Source organism: Channa argus, chromosome 15 (genome assembly GCF_033026475.1).
Source record: "Channa argus isolate prfri chromosome 15, Channa argus male v1.0, whole genome shotgun sequence".
Lineage (NCBI taxonomy): Eukaryota > Metazoa > Chordata > Actinopteri > Anabantiformes > Channidae > Channa > Channa argus.
Window position 1 is genome coordinate 772,280 of NC_090211.1, and position 25,469 is coordinate 797,748.

General features: G+C 38.5%; 1 protein-coding gene across 2 annotated transcripts in view; it reads left to right on the plus strand.

Annotated features, from left to right (window-relative positions):
• The first annotated feature begins 8,028 nt into the window (after window positions 1–8,028).
• Window positions 8,029–25,469, plus strand: part of igf2bp1 (insulin-like growth factor 2 mRNA binding protein 1) — a 59,241-nt gene continuing 41,800 nt past the window's right edge. Inside the window, exons 1-2 of one of the 2 annotated variants that reach the window (XM_067477474.1) lie at window positions 8,029–8,746; window positions 9,916–9,976. In XM_067477474.1, the coding sequence (XP_067333575.1) occupies window positions 8,572–8,746; window positions 9,916–9,976 (236 nt within the window). In that variant the 5' untranslated portion in view covers window positions 8,029–8,571. The remainder of the gene's footprint in view (window positions 8,747–9,915; window positions 9,977–25,469) is intronic. The other variant, XM_067477473.1, reaches the window with a different exon arrangement.

Here is a 25,469-nt window from a genome sequence, read left to right on the forward strand (position 1 = left end):
AGTTTTTATCTATAAAAATAGTTAGTGAAACATGATGAAACAAATCTCTAGGAAGCCAATGAACAACAGGATTTCAATATTCAGCTCATCATGTTTTGGGTCCAGTCGTTTTTGCATCTAAAGCGCCTGCTCGCATAGTAAAATGAGTTTTGTAATAAATACAATAATATTTCATGCTGCTCACATCAGTTTCTTCCGCTGCTGTCACCTCAACCAAAGCTTTGGTAGCTTTACTGAAACTCAGTGAATGAGGACTTTTCAACTGTCTTCCCACTGCAGGAGGCTGGACAGCTGGTTAATCATCACATCAACACAACAGCAACACTAAAATATGAAAAGTAAAAGAACTAATCTCGTTATTAAGTTATTAAGTGTTTACTGAAATTATTAAATTTAGGCAGGAAGCTGACTGGCTTTTTTTTTTAGTATTTCATATGTTTTAAAGAATTTTATACATTTCTATTTTTACAGTTTACATGAAAAAAATCATGTCTATATTAATAAAGAATTAACTGATTACTGTTGATTGATTACTATTAAACCTGCCATTGTTTAACTAGTTGTACTTTGAATTCTAATTTTATATATTGCTATGAATACAAATTTTGGAGACAAAAAATGACTATAATTCATTTTGAGGTCAGTGATGACAATGTAAAACTTAAATACAATTTTTTCAAAATCAGAATCAATGTTCTGTTTTGTTCTAACGTGGCAGCTAGAATATAGGCTGCAGAAAGTAGAGTGACCTTTTGTGTGTTTTCATATTTAAACAGCTAAATACTTTCTTGGTAAAGGCTGAAAGTCAAAAAAGCATGTTGGTAGTTTGAATCCTTCAATAATAATTTCTCCTGCTTCATTAATGGGCATATTTGACTTGATGTTACCACCTCATTCAACAAAACTGTTGTGAGCTTTTTTCCAGAACCTTTGACGCTTTGAGCATATTTTTTTTAATTTTAACATGCGGTTTGTTTAAGACTTTTGTGAAAAGCAAATTAGTAGAAATGGAGAAACTGAAAGAAGATTTTCATTCTTGAACTCATGATATTTTGTTCTGCTTTCTTTTAAAAACAAATTGTTCATTTGTGGACAATGTGAGTATTTTTTCAAGCTGTTTTGATGAAACAACACTCGTGCATGATTACACTGTCCAAACATCACTTGTTTGTACTTAATAATAGGAGTAAAGGTCAATTTATTTTTCTGACAAAACCAAATGTTTTGTGGCGATTAAATATCCCATGTTGTGTAAACTCATAGTTTGGTTAAATATGATTTCTTAATTTAATGATCTGACTCAGGTAGTTGGTTGAACTACAAACAAGTGTCGGCTAAATTAAAAGACCTCTTGTGTCAACTTAGTAACATATGTTCACTCAACTCATGTTTGAGGTTTTGAGAATAAAAACTAGAAAGTTTATGTTAAATTAGCTTGAAAATATACAAATGTTAAGTTATTAAAAAAATAATTGATTTCACTAACATACCTGTATGATGACTTGAAGGGATGATGCACAGGTGAATTTAAAGCTGCTTCATTTTTCTGTTGACTCATGTTGGCCCACATCCAATAAGCTTATCAACATGAAAATCCATACTTACTGCTTTTATTACTAATAAACCTGTACACCAGACACCTGTACACCCAATATGTCCCACACACTCCGAACTAACTGCACTGCTTCGTTTAGCCTCTTCAGTCACCCACTGGTCAATCACCCGAATTATTTTGACTGTAAACATTCAAGCCACAAAGAGGAAAAAGCCTGGAGGTTAAAATAGCTAGAAAGTGTCTCTGAGTTTGTCTAAGCAGACATGATAGGAATAACATGACATTTACTGCTAGTCAGTCTGTGTACAAACTGATGGAGGATCTTATTGGTGCAGCAGTAAACATCCTGTGTTGTAGCACATGCACATGGAAAGCATTTGAATATATTCAGTCAACACATCTGAACTGCATTGACTTTCATGAAATTTGTTCTCTCTGAGATTAAAAAAAAGCTTAATTAACACTACATTTCATTAAAGGACATTTATATGATCACAAATACACAAATGTTTTAACATGTGTGACTCAAATATAGTTTTTTGCTCTGTTCACCAAAGATAAAAGATGCCAGTATATGAGCAGAGCTTTGGAATTTGAAGAGTCCTAAAAGTCAGCATATGCGCATGAAAAATGTTAAACTATTTTCTCTTATCTTCTCATTAACCTGAGGAACTGTGATGCCTGGATCCCAGTATTTGGTTTTGAACAAAGACTTGTCTTTCAGACTAAGTGACCGTCTCAGCGTGAGCAGCCTCATCTTTACAGTACAGGACGACTAATGAGGACTGTTCCTCTCACTGTGTTTGTTTCAGCAGGGAGGCATTGGTGTTACACAACAGCTTTTCTACCTGGACACTCTGGAAGAGGAACCCAGTGTCTACAAATGCAGCAGAGAGAAAAGCCAAATTAAGATTTGCTAAAATGTTGGTAGGAGTTAGAGGCTCTTTGGATGTGAATGCTCCTTTCGCCTCTAAAAAAAAAAAAAAACAACAACTGTGCAATTTGTAAATGACAGTCAAGTCACCATATTTCATTAGAAGTTTAAAAACATTTACTCGTTCCTTAATCCCTGAGACAGAGAGAGTCCATCTGAGCATGTCAGTCAGCTTCAGTCTGGTCTGCAAATCCTTCATTGAGAATCTGTTGATTTTAAAATGTGTAGAAACATTTTTTTATTTGTAAATTTGTAAAACAAAACAACAACAAAAAAATATCAAAACTGTCTCTCACAAATATACATGAGTCTTTTACTAAAACAGCCAGTTATTAGTTTTATACAAAATCAGCAGGAAATAGTGCATTTGTTGGGGACTATTTTCAGCGGCGGATTAATCGTCATTTGGCCTCTAATGAGTCTATTGTGGGAGCGTGAGGGTGAATGTGGGACTGACTCAAAAGAAGCTACATTGTTTGTGCTAATGAAGGAACTACAGTGTGTTGTGAATAGTTTTTGGACAACAGTGGAGCCCTGTGGCACCAGGGTTTTATACACACAGTACTTGTTGAGTACAATCAGGAGTGGTTTGAGTATTTAAACAAGGAAACTGCAGACTGATACTTTAAAGCTAAGTGAAGCTCAGGGACAAGTTGACACCATCTTTTCCACTGACTTCTGAGACGAATGTAGCTCTACTGCTTTTTGTTGTGATTTTCATAATAAAATGGTTTTTTCTCTAATCTTTCAGTTCCTAGCTGCGCATAACTGGAATGCTTCAAACGTCTGATGAGCTTATACTACACGATCCTGAGGCTCCATGAGAAGCGAGAAAGCTTCTTCTCTGTGGCTGAACTGTACACTGACATCACTCCCATGACCTCTGTCCTAATATTCAAGTATTAGTATGTGAGGTGGACAGTAGTCTTTGGAAGCTTTTTTCTGACAGTTTCGTTGCATTGTTGCATCACGTGAAATGATACAGTAGCAGCAGCAAGTGATTTTCTTTTTCAGCTACTTTATATACAGCTACTAAACTATTCCACTACACTACAATAGTTTTTACTCCAGCACCTTTCTCTGATTACATTATTTATTTAGCAAATTCAGATTCTTAATAAAATTACAAAAAAAAAAAAAGTGTGTAATTAGTGGCTGTGACTTTGTTGATCCCAAATTTAACCACAAAATGTTAGATTCACAGGTAACAAAAACAATAAAGCCTCCACAAAATATGAAATGAGGGATTTGAGCCAGTACTTCTACTTTTACTAGTTGCAGTTATAATACGTTTCTATGGAGTTTGTAATTTGGAATCACGGTCAACCTGCTTTTCCAGAGCTCCCCCAGATTATATCATCTGAATTCCTAATGATGAAGAACTCCTCCGGGTGACATCATCCGGAGGCTTTTTGCAGCTAGAGGCAGAGAAATGTTTCAATATAATGAAATGAGAGCAAGTTGAAAATTGGTGACGTCGCCCTTTAACACACTGCACTTTTGCAATGAAAGTACTGCGAAACAAATTCTAGAACAACACTTTTTTTCTCTGCACACAACAGTTATATAATCGTACATAACATGCAGTCATCCAACATTTCAAGTGAGGTGGACACAAAAAAACTAAAGTAGTAGGAAAGATCAAAATGAACCCCTCTGACTTTTGTCTTCTCCCTCTGCATTCCTGCCCAGTTCACCCTTTTTCACCTCTGCCTTTGACCCCGCCTAGCCACCCCTCCCCCAAAACACACACACACAGTTTTTTTCTATTTATGAAGCTTCTTTAGGTTTGTTCACTGGTAGAAAGTGCATTTACTTAAGTAAAACTTTACTTTACTTTACTTTACTGTACTTGAGAAAAGGGGCCCCTAAGCACAGAGAGGTAAAGCAGCCGCCCCACTCCTCATATACAGGCCCCACAATGCCGCTAGAAATGAGTCGGCCACAGTTTGTTTTTGTTGGTCATTGTTCAACACTTTTTCGTCACTTTTTTGGGTTATTTTTGGGTTTTAGCTCTCTGTGTAGTTGTCTCGTATCTATTTTTGGTAGTGATAATGTATTTATGTCTGTTTGGGCACATATTTTATATATATTTGTGTTTACCGTGTTTGCTTTTTTGTTCTTTACTCAAGTCTATCATTTTTATGGTCATTGTATCTTTTTATATACCATTGTATGTCTTTTGAGTCCACTCTGTGACCTTCAACACTCTCCTCGTATAGAAGCTCCGGCCAAGCATGTTCTCTCCTCTGCTTGTGCCTGGAAGGCCTGTTCTGCAATATATAAGGTTGTAAAAATTGGCTCCATTGTTTCCAGCTGCAATATTAAAGTGATAAATGCAGCAATATGTATAATATACTGACATGAAATCAGTGCACTTTTACTTTTTGTGCTAAAAGTAAATATTCTGAGTACCTCTACAATCACTTCTGTGTACTTTAGGGAAAAGTTAATTTACAGATTAGGGCTTCAAAACACAGTGTGTAGAAACTGTTACAGATCAAACCAAACAACATCACACATGTTATATATATATACGGTTCTGGACTGTTAGTTGCACATGAAAAAACATCAGATGAAATCACTTTAGGCTCCAGGAAATGATGGTGTAAGATTATTAACAGTTTAATTGCTACCTGGAAGATTAATGACAAAAATCTTTAATTGCAGCCTAAAAATCAATTCCATTGATACAAGTTGTGACATCAGAATGCTACACTTGACACATTACACTTCAGTGCATCAGTAGCAACACTCAGTATCAATATATAGCTAATAGAACACTCACTGGTGCGTTGTCCTGCAACACAAGTACACACTGATAATACTTCCTTTTCATTGTGGAACTTTTACTTATACTAAAATATTGTTATTAAATTGTTTAATAATCCATGATTATATAGGTGCATTATTAGGAATAGTGACATAAACTTGTATAGCTGTTACAATTTAGATTTCTGAAATGTAAATGGCCCAGACAGATGACCTTTTAAAACAGACGTGGACAAAATAAGAAAAGGTGGAATGAAAAGCTAGGAGAAGAAGTCTCTCATGAGGAGGATACAAGGTGAGTAAGCCTACTCGGGATTTGACAATACGCACAATGTTGTACCATCCTCTAATAACTGTTATAGTAAAACAACAACGAAAAGCAAATTTTTCATGATCCACCAGCGTTAACAGCAAACACGATTTGCTAATGACAGAATAAGAAAACAAGCCTGACATGTGAGCTTAACCTTATTTGCCTTAATAGATAATATTCACTTTGGACAAGAACAGAAGTAGTTTCCTGATTCCAAGAACATATTAAAATGTAGAGATCTAGTTCAGTGTAATGACAGCTGGGTTTATCCCTGTGCAGTGGGTGCTCATCGAATTATAGGGATGTTTTGCAATAGAAATTAGAGAGTCATCAGATCAGTTTGGAGGTGAAAAGCCTGAAAAGGTAGTTTTATAAAATGTAATATACACATACAGTGGGCCAAAACACATACATACACATAAAAAGTAATATACTATGGTTTCCATAGCTTTAAAATATGTTCATACCTTAGATTAAACAATTAGATTAGATATAGAATTACAATTTTCAGTTTTCAGTCTTAATTTAATTCAATGCTTTCATGAAACTAACACCATCACCTCACACTCCTTTGACTCCTCAAAATAAGCTTGTCTGTAAGCCATCACGCTGTAAAAAAAAAATGGGGGGGGGGCTGGAAGGAGTTCAGACTATGTCAGGACAAGAAAAGAAAAGTTGACTTGTATGTTGTGAAGGAGCAGTGGAGAGGGAATGTGGAGTAGCTGCAGGGCACGAAGACAGAATCCAAACTCAAACTGCTCCAACAAGGTCTTTTAGTTGACACTACATCAGGAGTGTAGCATCATTTTAAACACTCACACTTTACTCAACCATCTGGAAGCCATTGTTAGAACTATACAACTATTAACAGCATATATATGTATATATTGTAGTACTTCTCAGTGTTCTCAGTATTGTAGCCTTGCAGGCTGATTAATGCCTGTATTACTGGGACTAAGATGTGTCATTCGTATGGTTTTGCTTTATATGAGATAAATTTAAGAATATGTGATGTGGTTGTGTTGATTTCATACATTTCTGCTCTGTATTCAACAGCCTGTAGCAGTATACTCTGAGGACTAATACACAGGCTATTAATCAAGCTGCTATATTCTTAGAAAGAATTTTAGCTTTGCTTGGTAGGAAAGTGTTGCTGTAAAACCACTTCTCGTGATACATTGTGCATGAACAGGAGCCATTGTCTAACCAGGGCAGAGCAGAACAGTAGCACGTTGCCTTCGAGCGTTTTCACCTTGGTTCCAAAGTTTAAATACCGTCTCCCAAAGAGCAGAACCCAACTCCATAGATGTCGAAATTTATACCCAAAAAACAACAACAAAAAAAGGAAACAGGGAAGGGTGAGATATGGATACAGTTCATGCATTATGCGGCAGTGTAAGCTCGAGTCAGGCCTGCGCATCACGCACCGCCTCCATTTTGAGAAGCCTCAATCCTCTGTGTGGTGTGCGCGGTGCTGGAGCCCTTCACGTGCGCCACACTGTCACTTCCTCCGCACCACGCGCAAACACGGTTTTTTTTTTCTCATTTTCCTTCCACTGGAAGTCACGGCCTTACTGAGTTTCCCTTGTAGAATCCGATAAACTTTCTTAAAAGAAGGCAAACTTTCACGCCAACTACGACACTCGTCTCGCTATGTGCTGCTGTGTTTGAGTAGCTTATAGGCGCCATATCCATTTGTTTTTTGTTAGTGTGACCGTGGGCGAAAGGCAACAACGAGTCAAAGTGAGCCGAGGTTTTCTGCAGAGTCCATCGCGGCCCTAAAACAAAATGGGGCCTGGAACCTTTTGTTCTCCCGCAGAAAACTGCCCAAAGTTCACCACAGGTCGTTTACATAATATCATGACGACCAACTTCTACACCAGGCATCATGTTCTAGTAGAGGGCGGGAGCAGCGAAGAGGTGGTGCTGGGCTATAGCATAACAGCCGGTGCCTTGTTATTTAAATGTGAAACGTCTCTGGCCACCTAGGCTTCAACTCATAGCAGGGGGTGGGGGAGCAGGGCCTAGTGAGCTGGGGCAGTAAAAACAGTCCAACGCCCAAAGGTTGTCCACTCTCAGCTCCTATAGCTCACAGAAGGAAGTCCAGTGTCTGTGTGTGTGTGTGTGTGTGTGTGTGTAGCTTCAAGCAGAAGCGCGTTTAAGCGCATGTGTGTCACGTAGTGTTGCACTCTCAGCGTACCGTGCACACGCAGCCTAGAGAACGGAGCGAGCACGCGACCGATTTATTGGGGTCCCCGCCTGCGTGTTGCCAATGCGCGCGCACGGGGACACGCGGGCTCAACTAGTGAATACCCTAGGTTAAGTGGGGGATGCCCCCTCCCCTTCCCCGTCTCTCTAACATAGGCTACTCCAAACAAACCACGTGGTTTCCTCTTTCCAAAAAAAAAAAAAGAAAAAAAGCATGAATTGGAGTCGGTGGAGGGGCGGCGTCACCCTTCTACCGGCAGCAGGCGGATCGCTGAAAGGGGGACGGGTAGAAAACTAGAGCGAGAGAGGCGGCGAAAGAGGAAAACTGTTCTCCTGACTTGATCCCGCCATAGTTTTTCCCACTCGTCCACCACATACCCATCATCAAATCCACCCAGTACGAACCACCTCCTCCAAAGTGCGGTAGAGAGGCTGTAAGCGGCTGCTTCTTCGTCTGCTGGGGCCGGCTGCAAGTCAGGGGATTTCGTTTCTTCTCCCGCTGCACTTATTCATCTGGATTTACTCCTTAAATAAACGGCACCATCTATTTTTTTTTTACACTTTTATCGAAAATTAATATTTACCCCGTTTTGTATTCGTGTTTAGATTTTTTTGTCTTAGCCATTTCTCTCTCTCACGTAATTTCTACTTTCACTTAGTGTCGTAAGTGTGACAATATCTTGTTGCGCTATTAGCACATTTAGGAGAGAAACTTTTTTATTTTACCGGTGTAATTTTACATCTTTTCGTTTTTCATTCGTTTTCGGACTTGGGAAAATTAATTCCACCATGCACAAGCTGTACATTGGGAATCTAGGCGACGGCGTGACTGCTGAGGACTTAGGAAAAACCTTTGACGACCACAAGATCCCATACTCCGGACAGTTTCTAATGAAAAACGGCTACGCATTTGTGGATTGTCCGGACGATCACTGGGCCATGAAGGCAATCGAGACATTTTCCGGTAAGTTGGAGGAGTATTGGCTGCCCAAGACCCCTTCCACCTTTAGTTTCATTCATCCTAAAGAGGAGCGGTAGACCCGGTGTTTAGCCGCGGCTGCATGCCCACCTTCAGCGGTGTGCCCCAGTTCCCCTTTTTGTGCACCTCCGACGCACCTTTCCGTGAGCATTTCAGTTAAAAAATACATTCGCACAATTATTTTTCCTAGCATCCTAACGAAGCACAGTGCACGGAGCGCTACATGCCCAGGCGAACCATTCAACTTTTGTAGGGGGAGGGACGCACGTAGTGTAAACGTAAAGCTAGCTACTGTAAAACCTGAGGCTGTGGCGAACGTGAAAGCTCCACTTTACAACTCTGTTATTTAGCGAAGCTTGCAGAAAACTGATAAATCAGGCTTGTGCGTGCATCTGGCTAAAATGTGCACGTGAGTGGCATTTAGACGTGTCACATAGCATTTGAGTACACTCCTTTTTTTTAATATAGAATGGATCCTAACTGGCTCCCCTCCCCCTTTACGCCGGCTCTCCACTATGACAAAGATAGAAGAAAAAAATCTTACCCCGTGTACTTATTACAGCAGGCCTCACACCGCATTGTATCCCAAATGATCAGTGAGGAGCACGAGGAATGTAAAAGCGTAAATTAAGTCCATCGCCTCAGAACTTTGGAGCCTATTTTTCATGGTTTCCTACATGTGTAACGTGAGAAAGCAAGGTCGACATGCTAGTCAGCTCTTCTTCTAGGCTACAAGAAACCCCCTCGAAGCACCCAAACTCCCAGAGCACCCCCATTAAACACGATGGGAACTTTATACATTAAAAAAAAAACCACTCACCCAGCCCAAGTTTCAGAGTGAAATTAAAACAGTATCTCTAAGGGCTTAAATGGCTAATAATGGGATTAAACTAGGTGCTCACAAGTCACTTGTTCCATGACTTGTTAGTTCAGTTTTGGGCCCTTTGAACAACGCCGCCTATCACATTCTTTCTTAGTTCTGCTTTGGTTTCTTTCTTAGGGTTTTAATAAGCTACAGGTTTGAAAAAGTTAGCAGTTAGCATGTCTGGTAGCTCCACAGGCTACCACATAGGTACATGCCTGCATTAGCTAGTAAACAGTTAGCATGTGTGCCAGTGCATTTTGAACATTTTTGTAAAATTTTTGTTTTTCAGGTAAAGTGGAACTTAATGGGAAACGCATTGAGGTCGAGCACTCAGTCCCCAAAAAGCAAAGGTACCAAACAGCATTCACTACTTTATTCCCCTCCCCGTCTCTAAAACCCCTTTTCAATTGCATCACCTTGTCCAAACCTCTTCCTTCCACGATTTCCCACATTAAATTGCAATACGGGATAAGGCGGCCCTTTGTTTAATGGCGTCTGGAGGCAGCGTTCAGGACTGTGCTTGAACCACTTTAGGTGGGTTTGTTGTCTTGCTGGGATTGTGTGGAGCCTCAACTTTTGTCGGTCATAGCTGGGAACGTGAACTGTGACAACTTCAGGCAGCTGCTCGTCGTGCTGTTTTAGTAGAGTTCATTTTTCTTTTCAACGTGCTGGTGTTGGCTGAGTAAAGTAAACAGTCATAGAATTAACAGTCTTTACAGAGTTGCTACATTACACTTTAAACACATTCTAAACTCTCGTCATCACATACTTACTGATTTAACATGGCTTAAAAATACCATGGGATAGAACACATTAGGACATGTGCATGTGTTGTCTAGATGTTCCGGTTCGGCCCACATTCGGCACCTTTTAAGCGGAGTTGGGAATTCACACCCCTAGTAATTGCGTAAACACACGTATTTGATGCCTGTAGCCTTTGATGTAGGCCACGTTACGTGTACGCGTTTCATAATCCCATTTACTTTATTCACACTATTTTGTTTCGACAGCTTCACGTAAAATGCGTATTTGAATTCATTTTGCATTTAGCTTTTAAATAATTTCATGTAAAAGCACAGCTGTATATATTGGATTTTAGTAAACACTAGTAAGAATTTCCTTAAAGTATGAAAAGCTCTTTTGTCATGAAAAATGCACTTAAACGCTTTTTAGCAGCTCGTGATTGCAAAGCCTCTAAATGGAGGTGATTTGTGTTTTTGAGAAGAGAATTCATTACCACAGGATGTAAACTGGGGTCCACTGTAAATCAGCTGATCTGTGCTGTTCGCCTGCAGACCATCGTTCATGCCTGTAACCCTTGGCATAGATACGAGGTGAGCTGAGCACAATTGTCTTATGTTCGCTATGTGGCCAAATGTGTGGTCAGATTCCACAGATTTCAACGTACTGATTAATTCCCGGCTTCAAATAAATGTTCACACAACGTGGAGCCACTGTACTTGTGATTTGTAGGTTAAATGTGGGAATTGTCCAAATTTCCGCTGTTTTTTGGCGGCCGCTCGTCGCCATGAAAGCAATCCATACATGTTGCAACATGGCTGTGGCGCAAACACACCAGCAGCGTGTTATTTCGTTTTGTATTTTTTACTTTTTAGCTTAATCACACAATTAGCGTCAAGCTGCAGAAGCAGGTCACTCGCCATGCTCAGGGAACCAACATGGCAGCAGGCTGTAGTTCTCCCAGCGGCTCTGTAAATTATTCTGATTGCGCTGTTTTTGCGCAGGGACTGTCCCAGACCTTCTGTGTGATAACCTTGAGGAGCCATAATGATAAAGGTGATTTGTGAGATGAGGGGGCCACTTTGGGCGAGCTGAGGCCTTCTGTGATTCCACAACACGTGGTGCCTCCGTGCAGAGAGGAGTCACTCCACATCAGGGAGTGAGGGCAAAATGGCGAAGCTCTGAATGAAGCAGGAGCAATGTACAGATTGTCGCCCTCCCCCCTCTCTCCCTCTGCGCGTTGTTTCGGGTTTCCTCAGCGTCGGACTCGCCTTGTACCAAGAATTTGAATAGCTAATGGAATAAAGGGTTTGAAAACGAGCCACCGCAAACAACATTTTGGAAGACCAAATTTAAAAATGGTCAACCGAATTATCCAAATGATTGTTTAAATATTTGTGTCAAACATCTGCTCAACAAGCGGCTTTACGTCCATTCAGGCGCGTGTGTGACGTGGAAGCGAACCCAAATATATTGAATCATTGAGTAAATGTTTAAAAATATCTACGTTGTTAAACGACACAGTGACGTACTAATTAATTATCGTTATTTGGAGCTAACAGGTGACTACTTTTTGCTTTTAACAGACTTGCGGAGTAAATTAGGCAGAAATGGTGAACTACAGCATATTTCTACATAAACTTGTTAACAAACAGCAGTCATTCACATTATTTCCATTTTAAATCTCAACTTCAGAGAGACTGTCCACGTTATTTGGCGTGTTGCTGCTCATGTGTGGGGCTTTCAATTGGTGCAGCAGCCCAAGTGTTTGTATAACAGCCAGAGTAATGTGATGTAGTCTGACACAGACCCCCACTGGAGGCATGTATGGGAGGGGCGGGAGTTCACAAGGAACTGAACCATTTATTTAAAAAATAAGAGGTGGTGGTGGGGGTCACCTTGCCTGTAACTACAAGTTCTAGGGTTCCAAATTCTTCTGTTCACTGTGTGTGTGTATGTTATAAAATGGCTGATGCGAAATAGTGATGGGAGTTTTTAAACTTCGAATGTTCAATATGAAGTTTACTGAAATGTGTGTTCGACTACAGTGATTTGCAGGACGTTGGTGAGAAGAGTTTGGGAACACAGGGAAGGACTAGGAGTCGGAAGAGGAAAGTGTGTGTGTGTGTGTGTGTGTGTGGTGGGGGTGGGGTTAGGTGTCAAAAGAAAACAAGCCATCTTTTCTGGAGAAGAGTGTATAGAATGCCTGTAGTCAGTGATTTTGTCTGTCTGTGTAAAGCTCACCTAACTCATCAAAACCATTGTAGTTTAAAAAAAAAAAGTTTGTTGGATTCTTGTGGATTCAGTTGTCCAACACATATTTGCTTGCAGCAATAAGCACCAGAATATAATTTTTAAACGAAATGTAACATTTGAAAAATACTAAGAAAATAGTACACGCGTAGCACAAATACATATGTAATTATTTTAAAATATATTTGATTTTCCTAAGAGAATGTTTATTGAGCTGAGCACAGTTCTCCATGTTCACTATGTGGCCAAATGTGAGCTTGTGCATGTCAAATTCACAGATTTCAACGTACTGGTTAATTCCTGCCTCAAATAAATGCCTTCTAATGGATCCCTCCTCTTTTGGATTTATTTAATTGTTGCACTCATGCCAGTGTGAGCGTAAGCGCTTAACTAGTATATAACTTTCAACATTTGAGCCACAATCTTAACATTTGGGAGATAGAGGATTTAATTAAAGAATCCAAGCAGTGGTCAGGCTTTCACTGGACAAATGCATGGTGAAAATTGGGTTAATATGTGATTATTATTATTATTAATGTTTTACACAGAGGCTTGTGTGTAGTATCTGTCTAGTTTACCTGTTTGTGTTGATGGATGGATGAAGATGACATGATTAATGAACTCCATGTGACCCAAAAAGAAATGAAATTTGAATGCTTGATTATTCACCAAGAAGTTGACTATATTGTGCAGCGAAGGATAATGTTCAGAAGCATCTGTTCATATGCATCTTTTGGCTAGTGGACATGGAATGTTACTATGTGATCTGTTTCATCATGACTAGACACACAGACCAGTTGTATAAACAGGGACACATTTTTTTCGGTTGCATGTTAAGACAATGTGTGACATTCACCTCTTTTCACATGCTCAGATTTTTCCTTTCTAACACTAATTTACCAGTAAGTGCCTTCCCCTTCACCTTCTCATATTTTAGTCACCAACTGCTTTGATGTCTTTTAACGTAATGTATTTCTAAAGGTGAACTATTTCTATTTTCAAATAATTCTGGGTGTTAAATTCCTTTTATACTTGTAGGTAAGTTTTGTGATATGGTTTCGTTTTTGCACGAATTGGAACAGGTAGCTTTATATGACAATTTAATGGGGTCTTGGCTTATGCTAACGATCAAACAGGCAGCTTCTTATGAGCGGGTGACATCAGTCAAAATGAAGTAAATTTGTGCTGGTAAGAGTTTGGTCAATCTGAGGAAGAACACTTGTATGAACGAACCTCACTGAGCAAAAGCCAGAAAACTTTAGGACCAGAATAAAAAAAATTTCTTGAACGGCTCTGAATCTTTACCAATAACAGAAGAAAACCGCTGGTAAGCAACTTTACTGAGCAGCTCTCTGGTAGTCCCCATTACAGGAGTACAGCTAATCAGATATATCTTCTGAATAATAAAAAAACACAATAACAGGATTCAAGTCAAATATGAAATATATCAAATTCATATCAAATAAAATGAAAGAAATTTTTCAGTAACTTCCTTTTATGTTATGGATTTTTGTTTTCAGCCTTTCTGAGACAGGCATATTTTATTTTAGAAGATCATGAACCCATCTTCCCCTGACTCTACTCAAATCGCTTCAATAGTGTGATATCTCCATATCACATTAATTGGTTCATACAATACCATCCCATTTTCTATAATTATTTCATTGCAAAATTGCAGGCAAGGTCACAAATTCTCTGTTACCGCTGATTAATTAGCTTTATGTCTTTGGACAATCAGGGCTGACATTGTCTTCAGCTTCGGTGTCACTTTTTGGATTATTGTCTCCATCACACCTCTGCCTTTTGCCACTAGTGTAGCAGCATTTGGGGCCAAGCAGAAGCTTTATAAAATTAGGAACTTGACGTTCTTTATGGCTGACTTAAAATCAGAGGGATCAAGATTAAATATGAAGCCACCAGTCACAGTGACGTCAATTTGAAAAACCACTTCAGTTTCAGGTGCTAAATCTGGGAATACTCTTTATTATCCAATATTAGTAGCTTCAAACTCAAATAGATTTGTTTTATAATGCCTAGTGTTATTACATATGCATCTGCTCATGCCAGCAGTAGAGTGAAGCTAGTGTATCGCTACACCGTGTGACTGAGACAGTTAAATCATTTTTTGACATGTGGCTCTGTCTTTGCTGCACCATGACAACAAATGGTTGATTCTTCAGATGTTTGGCATCATTTTATAGTTAATGTTTACTAAATGTTCCCTCCAGTAATACAGTTGTATACGTTTTGAAATCTCTACAAGCTACACAATCATAGCATGTGGTACATCTACCTTGCCTGCTGTTGAGGTTCAGTCCACGTTAAGACTAAAAAGCTCCACTAAGTAGCTTTTTCCACAGCTTTCAGCAGCATTGCACAGTCTACTCCAGTGGACAGTTTTCTTGGATGTGGGCTTTGAGTTGGAAACCTTCTTCCTTAAAATTATGCTGTTCACCTGGTCAAGAATGAGCTTTGACGCCGTACATTTCTGTTGTTGCTTGGACGTTTACGTTCTACATACCTAAACTCTACCATCTTTTCAAACCTACAGTTTATATGATTTATAAACAAGATCAATTCAATTTATGGTAAAGACAAGCCACCACACCAGCAGTTACCAGCTGCAATTATTTTAAATTCAAGCAAATGAGAACCTTTATATTGTAGTTCAGGATTAGTGTGGACATCAATTATGCGCAGTTCAACAACACTTTTTTTCTTATTTAATTTACCATAGAGATGCAAGGAAAAGCCTAGAGAAACACTTGGGTGTTGATAGGAAAAATAATTTGGGGTCCCTTTAGAACCCCATGGCAGATCTCAGTCACCAACCCCATCAGTACAAGCTTAGTTTAAAAGGATGTCCAAGAATGGTGGATGCGCAGCGTTGAAGTGTCAAAGTCAGATCATTTAAATTATATTTTCAGCATTAGTAGCATGATGTAGAAATGTAGGACCCTTTGGTCAGGGACAAAAGGTAAATGCTTAAGATGGTGTGACGTGATTCTATTATCTCGTCAGCCCACACAGAAGAAAATATTTCTGCCAAGCACAACACTCGTACACAAAGAGCAGGGACTGTTTTAATTCACACCAAGACACATGAGAGTAGACAGGAAATGAGGAGTTGACGTTGGGGACTGTCTGATTGAAGTTGTCGATGTGTTTCTCATATGTTATTACAGACACTTCAAACCAGCCATGTTTTCATCTGGACTTCCTGTCATTGCATCGATAGACTTCTTTTCTTTTGTTATTCTGTCATTAGCCTTCTCCATCAGTTTCTCCTCACGATATACCCACACTTTTGCTTCCATTTCTACCATTTATTAAACGGTTACACAGCTTTGATTTAAACTCAACACTGTCTTGACTTGGAGCTGGAGTTAAATGCAAACCAAGATTGATTTGGTGAATTGATTTGGATACATTTAAAAAATAAATTCTTTTGTCAGCACTTTATTTTACAGGTCTGTTACTTCCTCATTATTTCTCTAAAGTTTCCTAGGAATAACTACATATTTCTGAGGTTTGACTCATTTTGTGCTGAGGTATTATGGGAATTAATTTGAATGAAAATACTGCTCCATGTAAAAGCACTGAATATTATATATGTATTCATTTTATGGAAGCCACATTTATGGTGTGAACTGTTTGTAAAGACATTTCACATCTCACCTGCTTTCCTGAATATAAGTCTTAGCACGGTGTTGCTAACTTGGCATTTAGAAATAACTGGAAGCTTCTCTCTATTTACTAGTAATTATCACCAAATGATGTACATTATACTTGCCTCCTGGTAATTGTTGTCTTGACTAAGTTACTTGAGAAACTTCTTAGTTATTAGTGATTTAATATTCAATGTTTGTTTGGCCACGGTGGACACATTAATTCTTATCCTCAAGAGGTTCTCCTGGTAAAATAAAATAAATTAATTTGACTTTACAGACCCATAAAATAAAACGGTACTAGGTATTTTGTACACTTTGTTGGCAACAGAATAACAGTACAGTATAAATGGCTCGTGAGTTGAACAAATGCAATAAACCTAACATAAGCAATTATAGACATTCAACAGCTTTAACCTTCCAAAACCCCAGGTACGGGCTGTGCCCATGTCTAGTCTAAATAAAAATACTGCTGTTTTCCTAAGGGATAATTAGAGTGACAGTATATCCTAATTTTTACTCCTCACACTCAATATTTTATTCTAAGACTTCAAACAAATGCACACACATTCTTGATCACTATCAGAACTATGACCTTTTTTAAAACCCATATCGCAGTCAGTGTCTTTGTGTTACATTGCATGTAGCCTCACTCACCTTCTAACATTCTCTGTTTGGAATTCAGTCTCAGTGAGTGAGTCATGCAAAATTGGAGAACAAGTAGTTCCATCACTAGTTAGATAATTGGTTCATCAAGTATTACTGCATTGCATATTAGCTTCACCCTTATTTCTATTGTGGTTACTATGGGTGCTGTGCCAACTGACTGTTCCTCAGATGTTGCTCCTATGAAGCAAGTAGGAAGGTGCTGTCCACATGTGACCAGTTGAAATTCATTGCAAGACATGTGAGCAGTGTGGTAGCTTTATGGCCAGAAACTGGTTCAGAATCAGCTGAAATCTCACTGAAACGTATGAGTCAAATCCCAACAGCAACAACAAGTTTAATGCTTGTTGGTTCGCTGAGATTGACTATATAACATCCAGATGATGTCCAGATTCATTCCTAACTGCCATCTGCATGCGTTCGTAACATTGTATGATCTGAAGTGTCCATTCTGCTCTGCGTATGGGGGCCGGCTTCTTTGCAGGAAGCATTTCTTCAAGTTTCAGTCTTTAGCAATAGAAAAATCAATTTGGAGTCAAATTTGGAATGCACAGGTCAGCACTTTAGAAATATATTTCTTCTGAACTTAAAGGAACTGATCAGTTGCTATGTTGCAAGAATGGCATTGTTTCTGATGCTGTTTAGAAATCCTCTTTCAGTTCACACTGATTTACTTGTGTGCTTTGCAAATCTGAGCGTTTAGTTTCATGTGTTTTTGTCATGCTTCTATTTGTATCTGTAGCTTTTAGAGGCTTATGTTACTGACACTTAACTTCAGTCTAATGATATGTTTATCACAACTTCAAACCTTTTCCTCAAAAGCGGCAGTTGTGTTCCTTTTTTCCATTTGTCTGGATTATGTAAAGTGTGTTGCAACTTTAAATGCACTCAAAATGTACCATGCACGTGCACAACTCTCTCTGTGTGTGTGTGTGGCCTTTTACAAAACAGCACAGAGAGTGAGAGGGAGAGTAGTGAGGCAAGGAGGAGAACCAGGCCATGGTCTCCTGTCATGGCTGGCAAGGAGAGGCAAGTGGAGGAGGGGACAGTGGGCGGAGGGAGCAAGGGGGGTGCGACCAATCATCTGGCGGTAGAACTTGCGAGGAGTGAGGAGGGGGGCGGTGGCTCGGCACTGAGACCAGAGCAGTGCACAGGTCCGTCCCACCCTCCCTGCTCCGCTCGCCCACACACATGCTCTGACTCTCCTCTCCCTCTCTCTCTGGTACAGTTTGTTCATTTCGCTTTTCCTCTCTTTTGTTTTTGCTTTCATTCTCTCTCTCTCTGTGTCTCCACGTTCCCTGCTCCACTCCAGCCTTTTTCATGAGACAGTAATATGTGGACATAAAGGCAGATGAACAAAGGGATACAGAAAGAGAGAAGATAGATGCATGTGTTTTAAATTAGATGTTGGCTTATTTCTCCAGCGTCTTGGCCTTGTTGGATATCGCTGACTTCTAATCAGACCTGACAGCCTGCTGCTACTCTACATGTTTGTCCAGTGGTGGAACAGTGGTCAGTCAATGTATTTTGTGGTTTTGTGGCCTGTGTTTGCACTACACAGAGAGAAATTGTTGCAAAGATAAGGGACATTCTTTGTTTTTCCTTTGTTAACTGACCAGCATGTGTAATGGGAGGTGGTTGTAATAGATATTAGTTGGTGAATAGATTACTTTTAAGGATGGAGTCTGTTCATCTTTATCTTTTCTACTATACTGCAATATTGATTGTTGGAATGTGTAAAAGACCATTTTAAAGTTGGGGTGAACAGACTGTAAGAGTGGAAGATATTTATTTGCTAGAAGTCATGACTACTAAAACTTTTAGGGCTGCACTGATTAATCAGGAAACAAGAACTAAATACAGTGGGTCAATTGGTTTAGTCGTTGAAATTAGGTTTTGATGCTTTTCTTTCACATAACATTCATAACAGTCTTCTAACAGTTTAGAGGTGTTTGACTGTCGGCCAATAAAAGCCCATTTTCTCTGTGGGGAAATGGCAATTTGTGTTACTGCAATAATGCTTACAATAACCAGCAGCTGCAGCTTTAGTGTCTTTGACCAAAGCTGGGAAGTTAATGTTTACTATTTTTACCTACTATATTTCTATTTTACACTACTTGTACTCCACCCCATTTCATGTGAAAATATTTTTACTTTATATTCTACTACATTTGTCTGACAGCATTACTTTCTTCCAAATACGTAATAAATATTTTCTGAAAACATATGATGACCCGATAAAATGCGATAAGCATAAAAATAAAACTGACACAGTAGTTTAATATCACTATTCCATTTCAAAACAAATAAATATATCACTTCAAGTATGTTTTTATGTGCATGCTTATATACTTTTACTGTCGAAAACCAAAATGTGGGACTTAAACAGGAACGTTTATGTTTTAGTAGCTGAACATCAGGTGTGTTTTAACACAGGAGCGGTGCTTTGGATTTTGCTGGACAAAGAGGAATTGTAAGCTTCTAGCTGCTTAGAGAATGAATATGTAGTTATGAAATTTAACATGAAGGTCTCACCAAATGTTGGTTCAAGTTTGGGAAAGATTGTGTTAAATAAATAAAGATATAAATGAAGCCAACCTTTTATGCCAGAGCATAGAGAATAGTTTATTTATACCGTACCTATACCACACGTAGTTTACCAGCAGTTTAGTGTGGATATTTAAGTGAACAACTGCATTGTAAATAACAGTGTTTGACTCAGTGTTAATGCTAATTGTCAACATTTTTTTTTTCTAAACATTCAATATGAAAAAATCAAATTAATTCAAACAAACAGTTTTAGAGTTGACGGCTACACAGCTAATATTAGGCTTTGTTGGTGTTTCGTTCATACATTGGTGCAGTTTAGAGTTTGGCATAGCATGTACAAGAATAACAGGCACATGCACAATCAATGTTTTAGTTATTTTTTTTTGGAATAATAATTTATAATTATTATAATCTTATAATATTAATATAATATTATGTTATGTATAATATAATAATTTAAGACAAAGTTGTTACGTTTCTTGAGTAACTTGTTGGTGATTATTGTGTTAAACTTGTATTCCAGTATATAATAGTAAAGGTTTTATTTCTTGTGTGTCTTGTTTTTAGGTGAATCACTTGGTGTTTTATTCATTAATCAATACATTGCTAATGAAGTTATTGGCCATAGCGGCTTGTGAGCTACAGCTGATGTAGTGTTGGAATGTGCTGCTGTGTGTGTGTGTATGTGTGTGTGTGTGTGTGTGTGTGTCTGTCACATGTATGCTGTAATGTGTGTCTTTTATTTTTAGTTTACACATCTCCCCTCTAAAGTTATCTGATTAAATCTAAAATGTGTTTTCCTTCCTGCTGCTACAACATGTCAGAGGATATTTTCTAGAAATAAATTAAATTAAGAAATTTCAGACCTGACAATTGTTTTCTTAAACATTAAAAAAATTTAATAACTGTGAAGTGACTATTTTTTACTTAATGCATACAAGTTATTAATCAAATGGAGTACTGTGAATGTACTTCTACTATTGGAGCTTAGAAGGAGCTTTTTCAATAAAATCGTGTGGTAAATGAGTGCATATACACTTTGTAAAGATGAGTTAAATGAAGAATGTAGAGCCAATTGAAATACTGCTTTTATCTGCATTATGGGAATGTTAGGATCTAAGGTTTTTGGAGCTTGACCCATATTTGGGGCTAAAAGTCTGTATATCTCAGCATGGAATGCTGAGTAGGTCTTTAACCAAGACGAGTAGGTGGAGTAGGTCTTTAACCAAGGATGGTTAAATAGTTTAGGATTATAAATGGTGAAGGAAATCAACATATTTTAAGTCAGTCAGTGGCTTCAGCTTGTCCCTTTTTTAGGGGTTGACCAAGCCGGATACCCTTCCTGCCGCAACCCTTCCTGCCGCAACCCTTCCATTGTTTCCGGGCCCGGGATCGGCACAAGGGTGGCCCCTTGGTGGCTGGGCGGGGCCCACACCTTGTTGGGATGGGATTCAAACCCGCGGCCTTTTGTATTTCAATCCAATGCTCTAGCACTGATCCAACAAACCCCGATCAAAATATATCAAGCGTAAGCTAATAAAGTTGAATTTTTACTAGAATAACTTGAAGATCAAGCACTGTGATAGTGTAAGCAGCCATAGCCACAAAGAGAGACCAGAAATTTAATTTTAAAAAAGATGGAAAGTTGTGATAAGAAAGCTTTGTTATACTACGGCTACAAAAAGGAAATGTGTGTGTGACACAGTGAAACTGTAGAGATACAAGAGAAACATGGCCTTATGTAGGTGAAGGGGTAATGGAGTCCTGTCTCTTTAAGAAGACCCCCCTCCCCCTCTCTCTCCGCCCCATCTTTCTGATTGTTTCTTCTCTCTGGTTTAAACCATCTGTCTCCCTCTCTTTCTCTCTCTCTCTATCTCCTACTCTCTTTTTTGTTTTTTTTTGTTTTTTTTCCCCTCACTTGTTCTATACGTCGCACTTTCACTCACTAAAAATAAATTGGGCACATGCACACATCTGGGTACACGCATGCCACACAGCACATACATGCACAACGAACAGCTAGAAGGAAAGGAAAGATCAAGAAAGAGAGAAAGAAGTAGGGGGAAGGGTGGACTGTTGGGGGTAGGGAAATTGGGGCCCAGGGGTCGAACCTGCTTGGTGGATGGGGCCCCTCGTGTGTGTGTGTGTGTGTGTGTGTGTGAGTGTGTGTGTTGTAAAAAACAATTAATGTATATTGGAGAGCGTCTCCTGCTGACCTGCCCTTATCATCATCCATGGTCATATCAGCGTGAAACACATTGATGTGCATCTTTGTTGTTGTTTGAGGTTTTTTTTTGGTTTGGTTTGGTTGGTTTTGGTGTGTAAAATGGGTCAAATAGTTCTAGTTTTGTGAACCTTCTATCTGTTCTAGATCTAGTTTCTTGTATAAGAGCAGAAGTGAGGTTGTGTGATTAACATACAAACGCTTTTGTACTCTGTTGTTCAATTGTCAGTGCATGTAAAATAGTAAAATGCTGTGCGTTGAAAATCTGCATTCATGTAAAATCCAGAAATTGGGCGTCACTTTGAACAACATCCAGACCTTCACTGTCTACAAGGAAATGTATGAATTGCAAAAAAAAAAATCAGACATGCAATAAAGGAGAGACTGATTTACATACGAGGTAAATTATTAGTACTGTGTCTTCTTTTCCAGGTCTTCCAGACTTTATTTCCCTTTATCTTTGTCTTTAAAATTGTTACCATTATATTTTTGAAAAAGCATGAATATGTGTTTTTCTTGTTCTCAAATGGCATGAATGTGAATCCATACGGTCCTAATTGTAGCAGAATCACCTATGCATTACTTTAGGGCAGTGGCAGTTGCTCCACCCATATAGCTGATCTCTTTAAAAAAAAACAATCCACTACAAAAACTTGTTTTAGTTTGCTAGGAGTGAAAATGTAGTGGTCTCAGGAGGTTCTCATGTGACCCTTTTTCTATGTTAATTAAACAACCAGCTCAAATCCTATAAAATCCTCTTAACTTTAAGCAATGCAATTTTATTATTTGATGCTGGTTGTTAAAAAAACAGAGTAGTGTTGAAAAAGGGAGAATAGCCAAGTTAGTTTATTTTACATATGGATTTAACTCTACAATAAAGAGACATGTTTTGTTTTTTAAGCCAATGTATTGTCAGATTAAAAATACTGATCAGTTTTTTTGCCTCATTATCAAATTGAAGATCTAGACATTTGCAACATTAAAATCAGCCTGTAACTTTCTGCTCTAAAAGTCTGAGAAAATGTTTCTTACTATAGGAATATTTGTTTTTGTTGCAAGCATGTTTGTGTGAAGAGTAGAGACATGACAAGGACACGATTCATGATCCTACCACATATACCTAGACGTTAAGATAGTTTTCTTCATACTTTAGGATCCTCATTTTCCCTTTTTTCTTCTGGCACTAAACAAGTCTTAAAAATGTGAATTGTTATGGTGTTGTGATGTAGGAGGAAGGGTTGGGAAGAGAAAGGAGCAGTGAGGAATCGGTCCAAAGTCTGAACCAATGAGATATCAGTGTGTGAGTAGAGGTCGTGTGGTTGGACAGGCTGGGTAGAAGGGTGGGATTGTTATAGAGTCTGATGGTCTGATTGGCTGGTGTAATTGTTCAAACTGTGGTTCGGATATGTTTTCAAAAAGGTGAAGAAAATGTATTTTATGTGTGTCAGAGGTTTAACCATCCTTTCAGTAGGTAGACTTGGATTTCATGGAAGCTGTCAGGCTCGATCTCCTGTCAAAGAGCAGTTGCATTGCTTTTTTTACCTGATCTTTCTTGTGTCTTTGTTGGTACATGTTTCAGCTAAAAATCAAGACCCTGATTCTGTTCAACTCCTCGAATCTGATTTGCACTAAAGAGGTTTCGAACAGAACAAACCTAAGTTCAGCAACTACACAGGCATAACTCAAATGATATTGAAGAAGGGGATTTAAAAGAGAGTAAGTAGGAAAAATGCTACCAACGGGTTTATTTTGGCATGAGTCAGTGTCAAGAGGCAGAAAGCAGACCTAAAAAGTCATGTTACAGACAAAGGCGGAGTATATCACAGCCCCTTTTCCTTTTGTAAAATAACTTAACACAAGACTTACATTGATAGCAAACAAGATAGCAACCTTGGTGGAAGCTGAAAATAGTTTCTTCATTGTGGTGAAATAAAAACGCTTTCCTTTCCAGTTGTTAATTGGCTGAAATGTCATCGGGCTACTATATATTGTCATGTTGAAAGAGAGAAGAAAAACATACCTGCAGACTCAAATTCAATTTAAAAAAGACTTGTAGTTCTACTTTCATAGCAATTAACATCTTAAAAACAAGAACAGCTGGAGGTGAAATAATTTGAGGTGTGCATGCATTACAAAGTCATTTAGAAAAATCTGCATTCCTGAAGATTCATTATTTGTACTAAGTTGAAAGGTTGGGGAACAGCAATGTGTTTCGTAATTCTGGGAACTGTTAAAAACATAGAAATAACATAAATGTTTAAAAAGTATAAAAGGAGAAGAAAAAAAAACACCTACTTTCTCTATTTGTTTAGAATTTGTTTAATTATTATAATTTCAATCTGTAGATAAGAGTAAAGTGAACTAAAATGATTGCTGGTCGTTCCACTTCCTCTCCTGTGTTTTTGAGAACAGCCCTGGCGTATACTCAGCCATTCAATGAAGACACAGTAGAACAATTGTAGAAAACTGCTTCATGGTAAACTCAGGCTTTTGTCCTTTTTTCGTATGACCTTTCACCTTTTACCTCTCCCTCCATCAGAACTCTTCTATCACAACACTTCCCCCACAGGCTTACAGAGGATATATGTGTGTGTGTATGTGGGAGTGGGCGGGCAGGGGCATTGCCCCTTGGACCTAAATTCTTGACATTTTTTCAACGGTAATGAGAGAGAAACTGGAGATTAAGGATCCTATAGGGCAGCCATGCCTCTGATTGGATGGCAGGCATTTTATGCTGGGCTGTGATTGGCTGAGAGAAGTTACTATAGTTGCTCTTTTACATATGGAACTTCCTGTGCTTCCCTCTTTCTGGTTCCTGTGTTTGTGTTAGTGAGTTGTGTTAGTGAGTTCATACTTTAATCACTAATGAAATCAACCTGAGAAAAGAACAGAAATGATCCACTTAAGTAAAAAACACACAGATTTAAGACATTTTTAAGAAGGGAAAAAATGAGTTTGTAAACTAACAGTTGTGACCATTTTAAACAAAATGGTCCGTTGCTCTTCATACTGAAAATGTTCCATTCTAAATATATGGAATCTAATTTTCACTAGCCTCCATTGACTCCATTGGCAATCATACATTTGTCTGGCTGCACATTTAGCATGAATAGTACTTATACTATGAATGAATACTTCACATGCATAATCTCACATAAACGGCTCCAAGACTTGCCAAACATGGATGCATCTGAATATTTCAATTTTAAACTGAGTTTTTCCATGAACTGATGTTTTATTCTAATTTGATGGCTGTATGAAAGTTCTAATGTTAGAATAGGTTAAAAAGCCAAGTAAACTCTAGGTCAGTAAGTCTGACAAATAAATATAAAAGAAAAACAAATGACTACACATAAAAATACTACCACATAACACAATGTAATGAACTTACCTTTTGTGCTTTACACAAGGCCTATATTGTGGTATTTGGGTTGTGTAACGGACTCTGAGGTAATGCTGTATTTACATATTTAACCACACCCTATGAAATACAAGGGGGGGGGGGGGGGGAATAGGGCAAAGTGCTTATATTGAAACATAGTTTTTCACAAATAATAAAAAATAGTGATTTATATTTACACTTTTATTAAGTTGGTTGATTTAAAAGACACAAAAGAGTAGAAACATTGGAATCGTACCCCCATGTTATTAACACAGACTTTCTGTCAGGGTTGTTATTTTTCTAACCGTAGAAATTTCCCTCCTGACCCACAAAAGACATTCTGATAAATGCACAATTGT